The sequence below is a fragment of the Schistocerca gregaria genome, chromosome 3 (genome assembly GCF_023897955.1).
Source record: "Schistocerca gregaria isolate iqSchGreg1 chromosome 3, iqSchGreg1.2, whole genome shotgun sequence".
In the NCBI taxonomy this organism is placed as follows: domain Eukaryota; kingdom Metazoa; phylum Arthropoda; class Insecta; order Orthoptera; family Acrididae; genus Schistocerca; species Schistocerca gregaria.
In genome coordinates this window covers 135,198,156-135,217,157 of record NC_064922.1, presented here as the reverse complement: position 1 = coordinate 135,217,157, position 19,002 = coordinate 135,198,156, and the positions used below count along the sequence as shown (strand labels likewise).

General features: G+C 39.1%; 1 protein-coding gene across 4 annotated transcripts in view; it reads left to right on the top strand.

The window, feature by feature from the left end:
• LOC126356069 (PRKCA-binding protein) overlaps positions 1 to 4,787 on the top strand; it is a 127,882-nt gene extending 123,095 nt beyond the window's left edge. For all 4 annotated transcript variants that reach the window (XM_050006771.1, XM_050006770.1, XM_050006769.1 and 1 more), the window contains one exon: positions 4,159 to 4,787. In XM_050006771.1, coding sequence (XP_049862728.1) covers positions 4,159 to 4,248 — 90 coding nt within the window. In that variant the 3' untranslated portion in view covers positions 4,249 to 4,787. The remainder of the gene's footprint in view (positions 1 to 4,158) is intronic.
• Positions 4,788 to 19,002: the final 14,215 nt, after the last annotated feature.

Below are 19,002 nucleotides of genomic sequence, written 5' to 3'. Positions count from 1 at the left end.
ATGGATTTAGAGGAATTATAAGTTGAAACTGATTGTAAATCACACTCTTTAGGAGTGGCTTAAAGACAGAAAAACCACACAATGATTTAATAATAAAATTCGAAAAATACTGAGGAAGCAGAGATTGTTATAATCTCGGGTGAAGAATGCTGCTCACCATATTGGCAAAAGTTAGTAGAAATTCATGGGTCTATAAAAAGATCAATTTGCGGAGCTTACGATAAATTTCACCATCATAACTCAGCGAAAGCACTTGCTGAGAACCCGAGAAAATTCTGGTCCTAACTCAGTAAGTGGTTTGTTTCTGTCCAGTCACTCACTGACTAGTCTTCTGTGGCATTGGAAGACAGCAAAAGAAAAACTGAAGTTTTAAATTTCACATTTAAGAAATCATTCATGTAGGAGGATCATACGGACATACTGTCATTTGGTCGTTGCACGGATTCCTGTGCCGATGACGTAGAAATAGGCATCCCTGGTGTAGAGAAGCATCTGAAAGATTTTGAAAAGAAAGAAGTTGCCAGGTCCTGACAAAATCCCAGGTCAGTTTTACAGATATACTGTATTTCACTGGCTCCTTACTTATCTTGCATAAACCATGAATCTCTTGCTGAGCACAAAGTACCCAAGTGACTGGAAAAAAGCGCAGGTGACTCCTATGGATAGACCCGCAGAATTAGAAACCAATATCCTAAATATCAGTTTGCTGTAGAATTCTTGAACATATTCTAACAGTGTTATAAAAAGGAAAGTTGCTACTCACCATATGGTGTAGATGCTGAGTCACAGATAGGCACAACAAAAGGTTTTTTGTTGTGCCTATCTGTGACTCTGCATCTCCGCTATATGGTTAATAGCAACTTTCGTTTTCACAATAGTGTTACATTCCATCCTGGATTTTCCTTTGTTTTAACATATTCTAAATTTGAATATAATAAATTTCTGTGAAACAGAAAAGCTACTGGCCACAAATGAACATGAGTGTAGGAAGCATGACTCATGGGAAACTTGTCATGCCCTTTTCTCACATGACGTTCTGTGAACCACGGATGAAGGGCAACAGGCAGATTCTACATTCCTAGACTACTGGAAAAGTGTTTGACACTGTGTCCCACTGTAGACTGTTAATGAAGGTCTGAGTATAATAAATAGGTTCCCAGATATTTAAGTAGTCAAAGACTTCTTAAATGATGGAACCCAGCAGGTTGTATAGAGTACAGGAAGTTGTCATCATTGGGTGACTGGAGGAGGACACCAAATTACTGAGACAAAATTTGTATTCTGTGTGCTGAATTGCAGCTTGCTATGAATGTAGAAAAATGCATAAGGGACAGTCAGATGAAAACTGAACACCCTCAATGTTACACAGCAAACATGACAGATGGCCCCACTGCTTCTATGTTTCGATGCTGTCACCACTGTGATAGGGTAAAGGCATGACATCACAGGTGGATGTAGTTGTTGGGTCAAGACCCTAGTTGTTGACACAATGACCTAGTTTGTTCATCCAGCTGTTGACATGAAGGCATGCAAAGAAGAGCTGAGAGATATGGTGGCTGAGGATGCTGGAGTATGCAAAAATTCATTGCCGTGTATCATGTGTATACATTAAATTCTACAAGACCCTGACATATGTGCATGAGTGGCAGATGAGATTCTGGGAAGGGTGCATGTCACTGCAAGACAATGTGCACTAATGACAGGTCCATTGAGCCATTACCCCTAATGTGATGGAGAGGATTGATGGTCTTATCCTGGGAGACTGATGAATCCTGGAGGATGAAATTCATGTTTAGATCAGTATTACTAATGACTCTGGGCATGACATAATAAAAGACCACTTGCATTACTGTAAAATTTGTCACTGTGGGTGCCGCATCACTTGACGAGGGACAAAAGATGGACATAATAGTGTCAAGTCTCAGTCATCTGCTGCAATAACACGAGGACAGGCAAGCATTTCTACCCTCTGTCATCACAGGGGACGAAACACATTGCCACCCTTTCAATCCCAAGGGCAGACTGTAAAGCCAACATAGGGAACATCTCACCTCTCCCCCAGAAAAGAAATCCCCAGCTGTTCACACAAGTTCCAGGAAGATCAGGGTGATCTTCTTCTTTGACTGCAGGGGCCATCTGCTTGTTGACTTTCTTAAGCTTGGAACTGCAATCAATGCGTAGTGCTATGAAGACACTTTGCAGAAACTGTGACACATCATAAAATAAAAATTCCCAGGAATGCCAACATATGTTTGACTTAAGGACCATGAAAACAAGATATGAGAAATTACACATGTAGATAGTCGTTTTTGCCTTGCTTGGAAGTGAATCAGGAAAGGAAATGACCAGTAGTGGTACAATATCCTGTCTGCCATAATCATACTGTGATTTCCGGAATACGTACATAGATGTAGATGACGTCCTGAATACCATGAACTAAGTCACTCAGGTAGATGCAACATTTCTTTATTTCTAAAAACTGTTTGACCCCGACCCCCACACTTACTACTAAAAGTAAGATTATATTAAGTATCAGGTGAAATATGTAATTGGCTTTAGGATTTCCTGGTAGGGAGGATGCAGCATATTATCTTGGATGGAGAGTCAGAAATATGACGCGTGCCTCAAGGAAGTGTGTTGGAATGTTGCTGTTCATGTTGTATATTAAAGACCTTGCAAACAACATTAACTTTTTGCAGCTGAAGCAGTTATCTATAACTAAGTGCTGTTTGAAATACATTGCACAAATATTTATGCATATCTTAATAAGAGTGCAAAGTTCACTATCAGCACATCATCATCTGCAGCACCTCTCATGGGTTTGTGAATGTATCAGTTGGATGCTAGGCGACTGGAAAATTGTGGACTGGTCAGAGGAGTCCCAATTTCAGTTGGTAAGAACTGATGGTAGGGTTCGAGTGTGGCACAGATCTCGTGAAACCAAGGACCCAGATTGTCAGCAAGGCACTGTGCAAGCTGGTGGCGGCTATATAATGGTGTGGGTTGTGTGTACAGTTGAAGTTATCATTGACTGGAAATAGTTATGTTTGGCTACTTGGAAACCATCTGCAGCCATTCATGGGCCTCATGTACCCAAACAAAAGTGGAATTTTTATGGATGACAATGCACCATGTGCCTGGGCCACGATTATTCCCAATTGATTTTAAGAACATTCTGGGCAACTCAGGTGAATTATTTGGCTACCCACATCCCTCATCATGAATCCCATCAAACATTTGCGCTGGGGCGAAGGAGGTGCGACATGATATTGGGAGGTATCCCATGACTTTTGTCACCTCCATGCAAAACTGTGCATTTCACAAAATGGAAAAAAATATAGCATGTGACTACAGTATTTAAGAAGAGATATTGAGTGTGTAGAAAGAAAAGCAGTGCAAATCATGGTAGAGATGTTCAGGCAACAGGCGAGTGCCACAGATGTGTTGGCATACCTTAATTCAGATTCTTGAAGATGAAATGCCAACTATCCTTTGTAAGCCTGCTTTAAGAGTTACAAGAAACAGCATCAAGGGAGGAATTTAGGAATAAACAACAACTCCCTACATGTAATTCCTGTAGGGTCTACAAAAATATGATCACAATTTGCATAGATCCATTCAGGCAATCATTCTTCCCATGATCCACACATTAATGGAACAAGATTAATCTGTAATAAAAGGTGCTATGGGAAGAACTCTCTGCCATGTACTTTACAGTGGCTTGCGGAGTAAAAATTAGATCTACATAAAAATATGGTGTCTTAGACTTACCACTGCAGTAATTGTGATATGTACTTCATAATTAAGAATGCTGCTTCAAATGTATTTAAAATAGATGTGTTGACTTTATTTAATGTGGCATAATGTAAAAGAATTAAGTTTTTGATTTCATAATACCTTGTACATATTTGGAAATTATGTTCCTTTCAGATATGTCTTTTATTTGAAATAGTGATTTATCATTGCTATTAGCAAAACTGAGAATAAGTTTAACATTACAAAATTGAATAAAAATTATTTGATAGCTGTTCAATCAAATAATTGGGTTGATATTTATGATGCTGTTATTGAAGTACTTTCTGGTAGTACTTGTATGTACTCATATTTTGTTATCACTGACCATTTGAAGAAATAAAGGTGTTGTGGCTTTATACGCAGGAAGGAACAGAGGAAGAAGACGATGATGACCTGTTGCATGCTGATGAAGCCAAAGAGAATGACTCCACACTGATACCAGAATTAAATTAATTTTTAAGAATAACATGCAATTTTAAAGTGTATACAAGCTTAAATTCTATGAATCAATGGTTGCATTGTTTACATTGTGTGAGGTTAAGAATCTTAAAACACCAGTAGCAAATGTTGTTTGCTGGGTAAAGAATCATAATTGATTTAAATATTTGTTTGCCTAGTCATCTGTTTACCAAAGAAAACTGAAATATCACTATGATGCAGTGTACAATTTTATATTTGAATTCCTTTACCATTTATAGTCTTTTACCATTTATAATCACTGTTGAATTTGAAAGTGGACCACATATTGTTTAATCTCATTATTTTTTAATATGTGACTAATAGCATTAGAGATGCAAATAAAGTTGATTTACATCTTGCTGCACTATTGTGTGTGTGTGTGTGTGTGTGTGTGTGTGTGTGTGTGTGTTTGTTTTCTACTTTGATTCTTTAATATTGTTCTGTTGGACACATCTGATACACATTAAGTATTTGATTTTGCACTTGTGGCGGTTACAAATTTTTGTTCCTGTGAATAAATCCCTGTTCTCGTATATTTTCAGTCTTAATTTTTTATGTCTAAATTTTGAATTAAATTTAATGTAATTGTACAGGGTGGTGTCGGGCAACTTACCTATTTAGAAATACAATGAATGCAGATATGTATTTAATTCTTTGAACATCATCAAGTGCAACAATTAAATTACTCATTTTTCAAGATGATATCAAGCAGGTGGCATCCATTGTTCTCAGTACACTGTGTTAATTGAACTAGGAAATTTCGTTCAACTCTTTCCAGCATATCATCAAGTATGTTGGAAGCAGCATGACAAATGTTGTTCTTTAGGTGAGCCAGGGTCCTAGGATAATATTCGTAAACAAATGATTTTAGATAACCTAATGAAAAATAGCCACAAGGGCTAAATCAGGTGACCATGCTGGCCAGTGTGTATGTTGCACCTCAAAGAGATGAGGCGTCCAGAGGAATTTTGCTGTGAAAGAGCCATTGACACATGTGCTGTGTGTACTGTGGCTCCCACCTGCTGGAATCATACATCTCCCACATGTATATCAATGAGATTGGCTGAAAAAACTGAATTATATGGACATAATGCTCAGGAGTCATCAGAAGTGCCCATTCATTTTCTTCTAAAAACCATATACCAGTTATTCCAACTTATGATAGGGCACACGAAACATAAGGGTCACTGATGAAGTTTTCTGGGACAGGAAAGAGGAGGGGGGGGGGGCGTTATTAGGGCTCCAATAGTGCATGTTCCACTTATTTATAATCCTGAAAAATGATAGTGAGCCTCATCACTGAAGAAAACTTTCTGATGCTACAAAATTGCATGGGTTAAGTTCATGGACCACAGCCAATTTGTAGGGATGAAATTTTATTTCTTCATGAAGGATTCGCTTTACAGGAAGAGCAGACATCCAAAAGCAGCTGCGTGGTTGTGGGCAGAGGGCTGAAGGGATTGAAAAACATAAAATCTTACCATGTCACTATTTTGGGGTGACCTCACTGTTTGTGGAAGCTCAGGGTTTTTTTTTTCTTTTTTCCCCATGCACCACCAGCTCCCCTGAAGTTGATTTCTCATGCAACCAACTGCCAGCTAGGAACATGTCCACGGGGTGCAATATTGAATTAGTTACAGTATGCATACTGTGTGGCGATTATTGAGCAACCATTGGAAAAGTATGCCTCAACAGCAAACGCGCGCTTCACCTTCGTCCATTCCATGGTGCTAATAAAATTGTATGGAACTACAATGTTACACCCTTCCCTCTCAGATGTGTCTACCCCCATAATCCTCAGAGTAACTATCACTTCAGGGTGCCAAATTCAAATAAGCAAGTACCCCTGCCCCCACCTTGTATGTAAACATCTCTCAAAGTATTTCAGTTGACTTAGTTTAACATAATGGTAAATGATTTTGGCCACTCCTTTTATTCAGTTCATAGTGTAGCAGCAGAAATAATCTTGTTGCTAATTTATAATTTCTCTGTGCGGATTCTATCACAAAAACATGATGAAGACTTTTGAGGAAACCATTCACAGTTGTGTGTATTTCAAAGACTTTTGAAATAATTGTTCTCAGTTACGCTTAGTGAATCAAATACTATGTAAACATAATAAATTTTAGATTACTTGTTTTATAGGATAATTCAGAAACTTCCTTAGTTGCCTGTGTCGGATGTCAAGCACATATTTTGTTGCTCACTTTTGGAATCAAGCCAAACTGTAAACAGTAAATACAGTGTGATGCTCCAGCAATTGTTTCTTGGCACAATAAAACATATAAAGGGAATTCAAATCCAACATAAAGATTGTACTAGAACATAAAAAAGTCTAATAAATAAACTGCAATGAGACAGAAACCCTTCACTTAAAAGCCTCTCTATAGATCTTACTTTATGAGCAAAGAGCATTGAGGCATTTTCCGACATGATTCAAGTAAACTGAATACTGGATCCCATGTTTTTCTTAAACCAAAAAGGTCTCTGTCTGTGTTGATTAAATTGTCCCCCCCCCCCCTCTCCCCCCTCCTCCCCCCCCCCCCCCCCCCCACACACACACACACAATTTAAGCTCAATGTCTGCCTTTAATACATGATCATGATCACTGTAGTTCCTTGCTGCTCCACAGTGTTGGTATCTCCACATTTAATTTTATTTTTGTGAGCTGTTTAACAAAGGTGTAAAGGATACAAGTGTTACACCAGACCCAAGCGGCCAACTAAATGAACTTTTGTTGAACGCTTCCTGACAGTGAAATATGAAGGCGACAGATTTTTGTGACAGAATGTTAAAGGATAGAATTGAAATTTAAGTGGTAGATAACTTAATCAACAAGGACAAAAGTTTTAGCTTACTATACCTGGGCCGCTGAAACATTGCACTTGACGTTTGCGTATGAAATTGGCAGCGTAACAGAGTAAGTGAAGAACGATAGGTTTTCAGCGTAGGGCACCAGCCAATCACAGTGCAGTGAGCACTGCTGTTACTCACGTGCTGTCACGTCAAAGTTCTCGCATTGCCCGCTTTGTTTAGTGAATGTGTATGGAACGTGAATTGTATGTTGTTTACCACATGTTTTCGTTGTACTGCGTGCTACATCGTTGTGACTTTCGTTACGTTGTGACTTTACATACTTGGATAATGCCACCGAAAAGACTTCGTTCACCTAGTGACAATCCTTTGTGTCAAGGGGTGCCGCTAAACAGCCAGGCACCGGAGTTACTACGCAGAACACGTGAGTTTTACGAGCAGGAGAAAAATTACATAAGCATTCGTGGACAGCCATCAATTCCTGCCAACAAAGTGGTGGAACATACGTCAAAAACTCTTGGAATTAATGCAAGAACCGTAGTAAGTAAGAGAGCATTACTACAAAACTTGGAAGATACTGAAGTGAGCCCCAATGATTCCGAGCTGTCTGGATCAAATAATACATTTTTATTGACCCTGGGAAAGAAGAAAAAGTGGCCTAGTCCTATCACAGATTTAGATTCTTTCCAGACTGATGCAATTCGTAGGCATGTTTATGCTTACTACAGCAGAAAAGAGCACCCGACTGTAGCTAAGTTATTAATCTCTTTAAAAGAAAGTGAACTCTTCAGGGGTGGTAAAATGTCACTAAAAATTGTGCTAAAAATATGGGTTTCTGTTACAAAACGCTAGACGAACACAAAGTACTGTTAGAGAGGGCACATATTCTTACCGCTCGTAGCATTTTCTTGCACAAAATTGTGGGCAGAGACATTCATTCCATAATTTGCCTAGATGAAATGTGGGTTAATGCCAGGGAAGCTGTCAGTAAATGCTGGCGGATAACACACCCAGCAGTAGCAGCCACCAGCCGACGGGGAGCTAGATTAATTGGGGTCCATGCAGGCTCCTCCAGTGGTTTTGTCCCTGACGCACTTTTAGTTTTTAGATCAAAAAAGACTGCTGATTACCATGAAGATATGGATCGCACACGATTTGTTGAGTGGTTCAGGAACCTTTTAAAACAATTTCCTGTCCCTACAACAATTGTACTGGACAATTCTCCATATCATTCGGTGATACAAAACAAAACCCCAATCACAAATGATCGGAAAGAAGTTGTGGTGCAGTGGTTACAGGTTCGAAATATTGCAGTGGATATGAGTATGACAAAGGTTCTGTTATATTCTCTTGTTAAAGAAACTAAGCCTAAGACACCTACATATGTAGTAGACGAATTACCAAGGAGCAGGGTCATACTGTAATAAGTCTGCCACCATATCACTGCCATTTCAACCCTATTGAGTTAATATGGAGTGATGTAAAAATGTATGTAAGGAACAACAACAAGTCCTTTACAATAACAGAGATGGAAAAGCTGTTGCATGAAGCCCTTGTGACTGTGGATGCAGCCTCAAGGAGAAAAAAAGTAGAGCACGTCGAGAAGCTTATACGAGGAGCACAGACCATAAAAGGCATTATCAGTGGCCATGAACAATTAATGATTTGTCTTGCTGATGACGACGATAGAGACGGTTTTGGCGATGAATCGGACAACAGTGACGAACTGGATGGAATTGCGCCATTATCGCTGTTATTGGTGAGTGAAAAATTACTAATATTGGTTATTTATTGCAATCTCGGTTATTATTTATTTTGTAAACTACGTACCTTATTGATTTTAAAGTACCAGTTGTTAGATGCATGTTTTTTGTATTTCTTTGCGCCGTTATCAAAAGGGTGCGCATTGTTATGCTTTTACATGCATTATTATACGGTTGTTTACTTCCTGTCACTGTAGTACAACTAAAAATGAGTTTTTATGTACACTGTAATTGCTCAATTGTTTGCATTTACGAAACAGGACGGCAAACTGTATCATCTACTGTGTGTATAGAGGCAGCTGTTGCAACATCGCTATTACAGTGTAGCCAACCTAACTAGACAAAAAGTGAACTGTCAAGTGCAATGTTTCGCCAATGCGGGTATAAAAACTATTTTAAATAATGACATAACCAGTCTGTTACATTTGCATTTCTGTTGACTGTTTTATTGTTTTAAAGGTGCTGGGAAACAGTTGCTGTGGCATCACATAGTGTGTTCCATTCATTATTAGGCTGGAGTCTAAAAAAGTGGGCAACAAAATCTATGTTCTACACTTGAAGACAACTAAAGAAGTTGTCAAAATGTCACGTTAAGATAAGATGGTATTTGGGTTCAAACCCAAAAAACAAGTAAACCATCAAAACCTGAATGACCACATAATACATTCTGTGGGGCATCGCACATTCCAACATTACATCATGATAATATCTGCCAAACAGATTTTAGTTGTAGGGAGTTATTTATTCGCTTAGCCTGTTGACCATGTGTAGTACAATGTACAAGACTTAATTCTAGTCTTTACAGAGAACAGTAATTAGGATTATATGTATGTGTGGTGTGCGTACTGTACGACCTTCGGTACACACACCATCACATTATTTGACTTGTCGCTCTAATGAAGTAGGCGAGTGTCAGCAATATGTCTTGTGGTCTTATCGTGGCGTGTTTATCTTCTGCTGTTAGGTCAGACGATAGAAATGCCACTTGCACGCTTAGTCGCAGACTGACGGTGACCAACTTTAAACAGAACTTGATTAATTTTTACACACATTTATTAAAATAATAACAAGCATAAAATTTACTTAACTTGGTTCTCGATGCTATTTAAAATTGACAATCTGAAGTTCCTTTGGTATTGGTACATTAATCTTATTATCACATATATCTCTGATACTTGACAAAAGTGCCTATACATTTATCTTCATGTATGTTCATCTTATTAGGTGCAGACTGAATCTTGACTATAGACTGGTACAGACAAATGTAGAACTCGTACAGGCTGGTACAGACTAGTGCAGACTGGTACAAACTGGTGCAGACAATGCAGACTGACTAATCAAAGGTCTGTACAGTCGATATAATACCTCACACGTTCAGGTATCACTGCGCGAGTGTGATCCGTGAGGAGAAAAGGTTGTACGTTAGCAGCAATCTCATTGGCTGCGTTACATATTAATACGCGGATCGGCAGAAGCAGAATTTGGTCCATCTCTATGGCAGCGCCATCTCGTCATACGGAGACGGACGAGCGCTGTGCCTGCGCTGTTGTGCTTAGCAGGGCGCATTCTAGTGGGAAAGTTGTGTACACGCCGACTATGCGGAACTATGTACACAGCAGTATGTCAACATATTATAAATTGAAAAAGGTACAAGTTATTTATACTGAAGTTCATGTTTTCACTTAAAGATTTGTACTGTAGATATTCTCTGATATATCTTTAAAAAATGCTAATATTTAGTGTCCATTTGGTATCATTTGGCAACCTAATGAATAATTTTATTTCCATATAGCATGTTCCTGTCTGATGGAACTTAATTGGCTGATAGTACATGCAAATTAACTTTTAATCTAGTGTTGCGATTATGTAAGTCACAGTGTTTTCTAACACTGCTATCATTTCCAATTACATTTTTATAAATATACATTAGTGTGTCAAGTATGGTAGTGGTAGTGCTTTCAGTGTTATAAACTACAGTTCACTTAACTTCTAAATCTGCTCCCTGTGATAATCCTCATGCCTCTTTTTTGGATTCCGAAGGTCCACAGAACTGCTGCAAAATTCCCCATGAACATGAGGACATATTTCAGATGCATTAAAATATGCACAGTAGGCACTCATTAGTGAGTGCTCATTCCTGTACTCAGCTTGACAGTAATCCATTCAATTTTTGGTCATTTAGCATACAAATGGAAAGAAGTTTTGTTATCATTGTCTTCACACTGGGATGTTGGTGATATCAGTATAATCTGAGGTGTCATTCTGATAGTTACGGAAATGTAGTGTCACTGTTATACTATCGTTTATTATAAGCTGATATAATTACTGATTTTTTACTTTTTTGTGGCCAAGAAACAAGCAGACCATTCTGTTGCTGAACACACTGCCAAATATGATATCCTTCATTTCAGTGACTGCTTCACAGCCTGTGCCACATGGATCCTTCCCACCAACACCAGCTTTTCTGAATTGCACAGGTGAGAACGTTCCCTGCAATACATCCTATGTTCCCATACCCTTCTGGCCTCCTTCGTTAGTCATTGTCCTCACCCATCCAGCCCCTTCCCTGTTTCCATTCCAGTACTACACAGCCGTCATTTCGGCACCACACCCAGTACTTTTATTTCTCAAATGTTCCCAACACTCCTGTGCCCTCCATCTAATCTGTAGCACTTCACTGTCTGTCACCCCCACCGTACTACGCTCGCTCTTTAAGCCTTTACATATGATGCACTGACTGAATCATGTGCTCAACCGTGTATACACTGCCTCTACATGAGCATCAGGCAGTAGTGATCAGTGAGACATTTATGTCTCTAGCACTCATTGTACATAAACATGGGTAACTGTAAGGACATGAGGGAAGGGGAAATCGTGTTTGGCTATACCCGTGACCATATGGTTTGTGAAGTTGCTGGATGTGCTGGTATTTCACAGTGCACTGTTTGTTCCTACAGGCAGTGATGTAATACATGTGGCCATGGAACACACTGCTAGAATTGTGGTCAGAAAAAGGTCCTGATGAAGAGAGAACAATACACTTTTCATTGTTTTTGACTCAAAATTGCTTCCAAAGATTACAGCAGTTGTTGCAGACAGCGAATGAAGGTCCATCTAACTTGTTAGTGGAAGAACATTATGACAGGACCTGCATGCAATAAACATTTGGAGTCACTCGCCTCTCAATAGGCTATTGCTCGTATGGACATATAAAAACAGCAACATTAAAATTTGTGGACAGGAAGAATATGTGACTGGTTCTCTGTACATTGCCCCACCGTATTAATCTTGATTGGCATGTAAAATCACCTGACTTGAACCTTACAGGAATTTTGTGGGACATGTTGGAACAGTGGAAAAAATGCTTAATCAGCATCCCCACAATTGGGTAGAAATGTGTGACGAAATCCTCAGTTGGTCACCTAACCTGCACAACTTTGTGGACTCACTTCCTAGCTGAATAAAGGTTTTTATCAAGTACAGGGGCACAATTTCACAGTATTAAATGATGCTTGTAATGATTTCTCTAGGGATCATTAATTTTTTTTCTGGTGAGCTTAGATCTAGCAGCATTAGATTCCTGTAGATCAACACTGTGCATCAGAAATGCGTTAACTGTGAAGATCATAGAGGAACTGGATGCTGATGTAGGTTGAAGTTATATTGGGGATTAGTAAAGTTAGGTGGCAGGAGCAGCAGGACTTCGGTCAGGTGAATGCAGAGTTGTAAATACAGAATCAAATAGGGAGAATTCAGGGGTAGATTTAATAATGAATAAGGATATTGGAATGTGGGTAAGCTATAATACTATGAACAGGATAGGGAGCACATTATTGTAATCAAGATAGAAACGAAGCCAACACCCACCACAGTAGTACTAGTTTATACTCCAACTAGCTGCGCAGATGATGAAGAGAGTAAAGAAATGTATGATGAGATAAAAGGATCTATTCAGATAGTTAAGGGAGATGAAAATTTAACAACAGGAAAAGGAAGAGAAGGAAAAATAGTAGGTGAATAAGGAATGGGGGAAAGGAATGAAAGAGGACGCTGTCTGGTAGAATTTGTACGGAGCATAATTTAATCATCACTAACACTTGGTTTAATAATCATGGAAGAAAGTTGTATATGTGGAAGAGACCTGAAGGCACCAGAATGTTTCAGATTGTTTATATAATGGTAAGACAGAGATTTCGGAACCTGATTTCAAACTGTAAAACTTTTCCAGGTGCATATGCAGACTGTGTCTATTAAAACTGAAGAAATTGCAAAAAGGTAGGCTATTAAGGAGATGGGACCTGGATAAGTTGAAAGAACCAAAGGTGGTTGAGAGTTTTAGGGGGAGCAGTAGGCAACAATTAACTTGAACATGTGAAAGGAATAAAGCAGAAGACAAATGGGTAGCTTTTAGAGATAACATAGTGAAGGCAGCATAGAATCAAATAGGCATAAAGACAAGGTCTAGTAAAAGTTCTTGGATAACACAGGAATATTGAATTTAGTTACTCAAAAGGAAAATATAAAAGTGAATCAGGCAAAAGGGAATACAAATGTTTAAAAAAATGAGGTTGACAAGAAATGGCTAAGCAGGAATGGCTAGAAGACAAATTTAAGGATTTAGAAGCATATTTCACAAGGGGATAGATAGATACTACGTGCAGGAAAATTAAAGAGGCCTTTAGAGGAAAGAGAGGTAGTTGTATGAATATCAAGAGCTCAGATGGAAAACCAACCCTAAGCAAAGAAGGGAATAGCTGATAGGTGGAAGGAGTATGTAGGGTCTATATAAGGGAAATTAGCTTGAAAGCAGTATTACAGAAATGGAGGAGGATGTAGATGAAGATGAGAAGGGAGATATGATACTGTGAGAAGAATTTGGTAGAGCATTGAAACACACACTTCTACATCCACGCAATATCTCTGCTATCCACAATAAAGTGCGTGGCAGAGGGTTCAATGAACTACCTTCAAGCTGTCTCTTTACCGTTCCACTCTCGAATGGCACAGGGGAAAAAGAAGCACTTAAATTTTTCTGTTTGAGCCCTGATTTCTCGTATTTTATTGTGATGACCATTTCTCCCTATGTAGGTGGGTGCCAACAGAATGTTTTCACAATTGGAGGAGAAAACTGGTGATCAAAATTCATGAGATCCTGTCACAATGAAAAACGCCTTTGTTTTAGTGATTGCCACTCCAATACGTCGAAACAGGTCCCCTGGAGTAGGTGCATTCCGTCAGAACTACTGATAGCCTTTGGAGAGCCAGCCATGTCAAAACTCTTCCACCTGCTGAGCAACATGTATAGAGAGGAGAAATACCCTCAGACTTAAAGAAGGATGTAATAATCCCAATTCCAAAGAAAGCAGGTGCTGGCAGGTGTGAATATTACCAAACTACTAGTTTAATAAGCCTTGGTTGCAACATACTAACGTGAATTCTTTAAGGAAGAATGGAAAACCTGGTAGAAGCTGATCCAGGCAAAGATCAGTTTGGATTCTGGAGAAATGTAGGAACATGCGAGGCAATACTGACCCTATGACTTCTCCCAGAAGATAGGTTAAGGAAAGGCAAACCTATGTTTATAGCATTTGTAGGCTTAGAGAAAGCTTTTGACAATGCTGACTGGAATACTCTCTTTGAAATTCTGCAGATATAAGGGGTCAAATATAGGGAGCAAAAGGCTATTTACAACTTGTACAGAAAGCAGGTGGCAGAGTCGAGGGGTTTGAGAAGGGAATAAGAAAGGGTTGTACCATCCCTGGTATTGAAGTTTGCTGATGACACTGTAATTCTGTTAGAGACAGCAAAGGACTTGGAAGAGCAGTTGAGTGGAATAGACAGTGTCTGCACAGGAAAATATAAGATGAAAATCAACACAAGCAAAACGAAAATAATGGAATGTAGTCTAATTAAATCTGGCGATATTGAGAGTACTGACTGCGGAATGAGACTCTGATGAAAGTAGAAGATGAGTTTTGCTATCTGGGTAGCAAAATAACTGATGAAGGCTGAAGTAGAGAGGATGTAAAATTTAGACTGGCAATGGCAAGGGAAGTGTTTCTGAAGAAGAGAAATTTGTTAACATTGATATAGATTTAAGGGTTACCAAGTCTTTGCTGAATTATTTGTGTGGCTTGTACCATCTATAGAGGTGAAACATGGATGATAAACAGTTTAGGCAAGAAGAGAACAGAAGCCTTTGAATTGTGGTGCTACAGAAGAATGCCTAAGATTAGACAGGTAGATCATGTAACTAATGAGGAGATACTGAATAGAACTGGGAAGATAAGACATTTGTGGCACAACCTGACTAGAAGGGGGGATCATTTAATAGGATGCATTCTCAAACATCAAGGGCGCACCAATTTAGTACTGGAGGGAAGAGTGGAGGGTAAAAATTGGGAGCAGATTAAGAGGGATCTAACTTGCAGTAGTTATTCACAGATGGAGACGCTTTCACAGGATAAAGTAGCATGGAGAGCTGCATCAAATCAGCACTTCAACTGAAGACCACAACAATATATTTTGTTAGATCAGCAGGCCAAATTATAATTCTGAATTGACTGAATATTTATTACAATAGTCTCGTTGTGCTCTTTTAAGATTTTTTAAGCTTTTGTATATCAATGAGGCTTTGAATTTACTCAGAGCTTGATTTGTAAAAAATGAAGTTTCGGTACTATGAACTTTGGGGAGGGGGGGGGGGGGTTAATTTAGACGTGGACCTGGTGTACACTTCTAGGATTAAATATCTGAAGAAATTAATTTTGCTCTCATAGCATCTTCCCAAAATGTCTATTGAACCATGCTGGGTGTTACTCATCCCTCGCAACCACGCCCATTATGTTTCACCTCTAACAAATGAAACTACTTCTGTGACCTCACCATGGATTCTTGTGATGTTAATTAATACCACTTTAATATTTTTTGTGATCTACAAGAATAAAAGTTCTACTCTGTGATTAATATGACTGCCCTCTGTGATTAATATGACTGGCGTGCTCTTTTATCCGTTTACAGCATAGTGCTGGAAAAATTGCTGGCCTCTCTTGTTTGCAGTATTCAAATTTTGTGGCATGTCTGAGGTTACGTTCACATGGTGTATTGAACTGGCCTGGCGGTATCTTCGATTTACACCGCGGGGCAGTATAACTGACAGGCGCAGTGCCAGCTGTTGAAACATGCCGAAGCTTTAACTGCGAGATACTTAGTTAATTGAAGACACAAAATTGTTGCCACAAAACGAACAAATATAGCTGAGAACGTAAAATTATTTTCAAACCTAACTTGACAAACACACAAGATGTACATCTAGATTTGGAGTTCACCAGATTTAGATTCAGAGAGCTGTAAATACAGAATTATGATGCTACACACCAAATCGGCGTCCATAAAACTCTAATACTTCTGTGTTGTGTGGAAAAAAGTAACTATATTAATGAGCCGATTAGGACGTACTGGTAACAAAATTTTGCAGAAGATAAGGGATGCGCTACCTCGACTTCTAAATTCGGTCAGTAACTCGCTACATATTCGCCGTCGCAGTTCCACTCTTGCAGAATCCAGAGACAGATTAACGTTCCAGTTACAAGGTACCGACAACTGAATATGGTAGGAAATACATGGTGGGCACTTTCGGTCGCTACTTTCGGAGGTCAATAACTAAATAAATATCTACTGTTGCAATGTGTCACTTGCTGCATACGCAGGACACTCCTTAATTAGAGAAGATGGCGAAGTTCTTCCTAATGTTCGACATAACTGATATTACAATGTTCTCTTTACCAAGTTTGTGCGCACGGGCTCTTCCTCCCGTGGTAGGACATTGGAGTGTGAATGTATAGTGCGAGAGGACTCACTGCCCTCCCGTTATTTCCACTCACAATAACTAGACGGAACAAGTTGTCTGGTATAATTGTTTATTACATTAAACTTTACAACTTTTACAGGCAGCGCACGAACTGCGGCTCCTGGCTTAGCTGGGAGACATACACGCCCGTCCACTACGGGATCTCTCGCAGCTACCTGCTCGGCCGTTACAACGGCTAACCCTACCTGCATGCACAAAGGACCTGGGAGGTCCACTTCTGCACGTAGGTTGCAAATTCTTCCGACAGGGAGCAGACTATACTGGACAGTCTGACCTGCCGATTTTGAAGCTGCCATTAGATGGCAGTTGGAGTGAGTAGCAGAGTCCAAACAAAGTTATTTCTGGACGTCTTGCTGAAGTGTCTTTACCAACGTTGAACCTACCTGTGGCGACGGAGTATGACCATATATCTAGGAATTGGCGTAACTGAGGCAAGACAAGAATTTTGTTCATCCCACTGTCGCTGAAGAAGAGACTGCAGAGGTTGGGGAATCTAGAAGGAATACTGGATGTTAAAAGGTCATTATGGATGCGTTAGTAATGTGTATGTCTGTCTGAAATAGCGATAGCAACGGAATGTAATGGACGAAATGTTATAGGGATATTGTACAGTTTAGAGTTTGAATAAGGAGAGCGATTATTTGCGGGTTCTATGCTGCTAGCGGAGAGAGAGAAAAAAACTTTCATAATTACTGTGTTACCACACGAAACTACTATTCATTTTGAAATCACTACAATGACACTGTCTGTAAATTTAGAGTTAAGAACAGAGATAACCAAGAAGTATATTTCGCTGTATATTCAATTACAACGAACAGTAATACAGCAAAATAAAAATAGTTCGATGGTTTGATAGTTACCAAAATTAAGAAATGACAATAGTTAAGGTTGAAGTAAGAACAGTGGAAGGAACAAATACAAAAATAGCTACAGAATTATTATAGTTGCAAAATGGTGTCTAGGGATTAAACAATATCACACTAGCTTGGTAGCAAAACAAACACAAACGGTTATGTTTAGAGTTTTGCTCGCCTTGCTTTATTTAATATTATTCAGTTCTTTCTGACTGCAGTCTTGGTAATTCTTTTGCCATGCTTGGTACATTCATTCTGAAGGCCTATATATGACATGCCGTAGTTGAAAATGTTTAACTGTTAGCATGTCACATCGTGTCTTATTGTTCAACCAGTTTTTGCTATTTCTTGTTCTTCCGGCTAAAGATCTCCGTCTTTATTTAGTATGAGACAGATTTTATGCTGACTTCTACCGATCTCCCACAACACAGATAATTCAGTTACTGAACAGTTGGAAGATAACCTGAGTACCATGACAAATATTGTTGATGGTGACTTCAGTCTACCTTCGATATGTTGGCGGAAATGGGTACTGAAAGCCGAAGGTAGATATGAAACATGGTCAGAAATTATACAAAATGCTCTTTCCGAAAATTATATTGAACCATTACTAAAAGGAGTCCAAGTGAAGTGTCAGTGGTTGTGAAAACGTACTTCAACTCTTCGCACCAAATAGCCCTGGGCAGATAGGGAGCATGGCGGAGGATACAGTGATTAGTGACCACAAGGTCGATGTAGCAAGACACTCTGTCAGAACATCCAAAACCACCAAAAGTAAACGCAAAATATATTTATTTACTCCTTCCCAATTAGCTATGTAAGTGTGGACCAGATGTGGCTTAAATTCAAAGAAATAGTATCTGATGCAACTGAGAGATTTATATTAAATAAATTAATAAAATATAAGGCGTTGATCCTCCATATTACATAAAACAGGCCTGAACACTGCTATAGGAGCAACGAAAAAAGCATGCCAAATTTGAAAGGTCACAAACACTCCAAGACTGGAGATGTATTACTGAAGCTCGACACTTCACACGGACTTCAATGCGAGATGCCTTTAATCCGAAATTCCTCCAACCAAGAAGATGAAGTAAATATTGCAGAATTGGACTCATGGACAACTGCCAGGACGAGTAGATATCTTCGGTGTGGCGACTCAATAAAGGCATCTCTTGTGGTCTAGATGGCATAACAATAGGATTTATTCCAGAATGTGTTGATGCAATAATCCCATACTTAGCAGTCATATACAACTGCTCACTCAACGAAAGATCCTTACCAAGAGACTGGAAAGTTACACAGGTCACAACAATACTCAATGTTGCCCTTGTGAAACACAATTACCTCTTTATTTGCTCGAAGTAATGAGTGCTGTTGACAAGGCATCTCAAATAGATTCCATATTTCTTGATTTCCCGAGTGCTTTTGACACCATTCTTTACA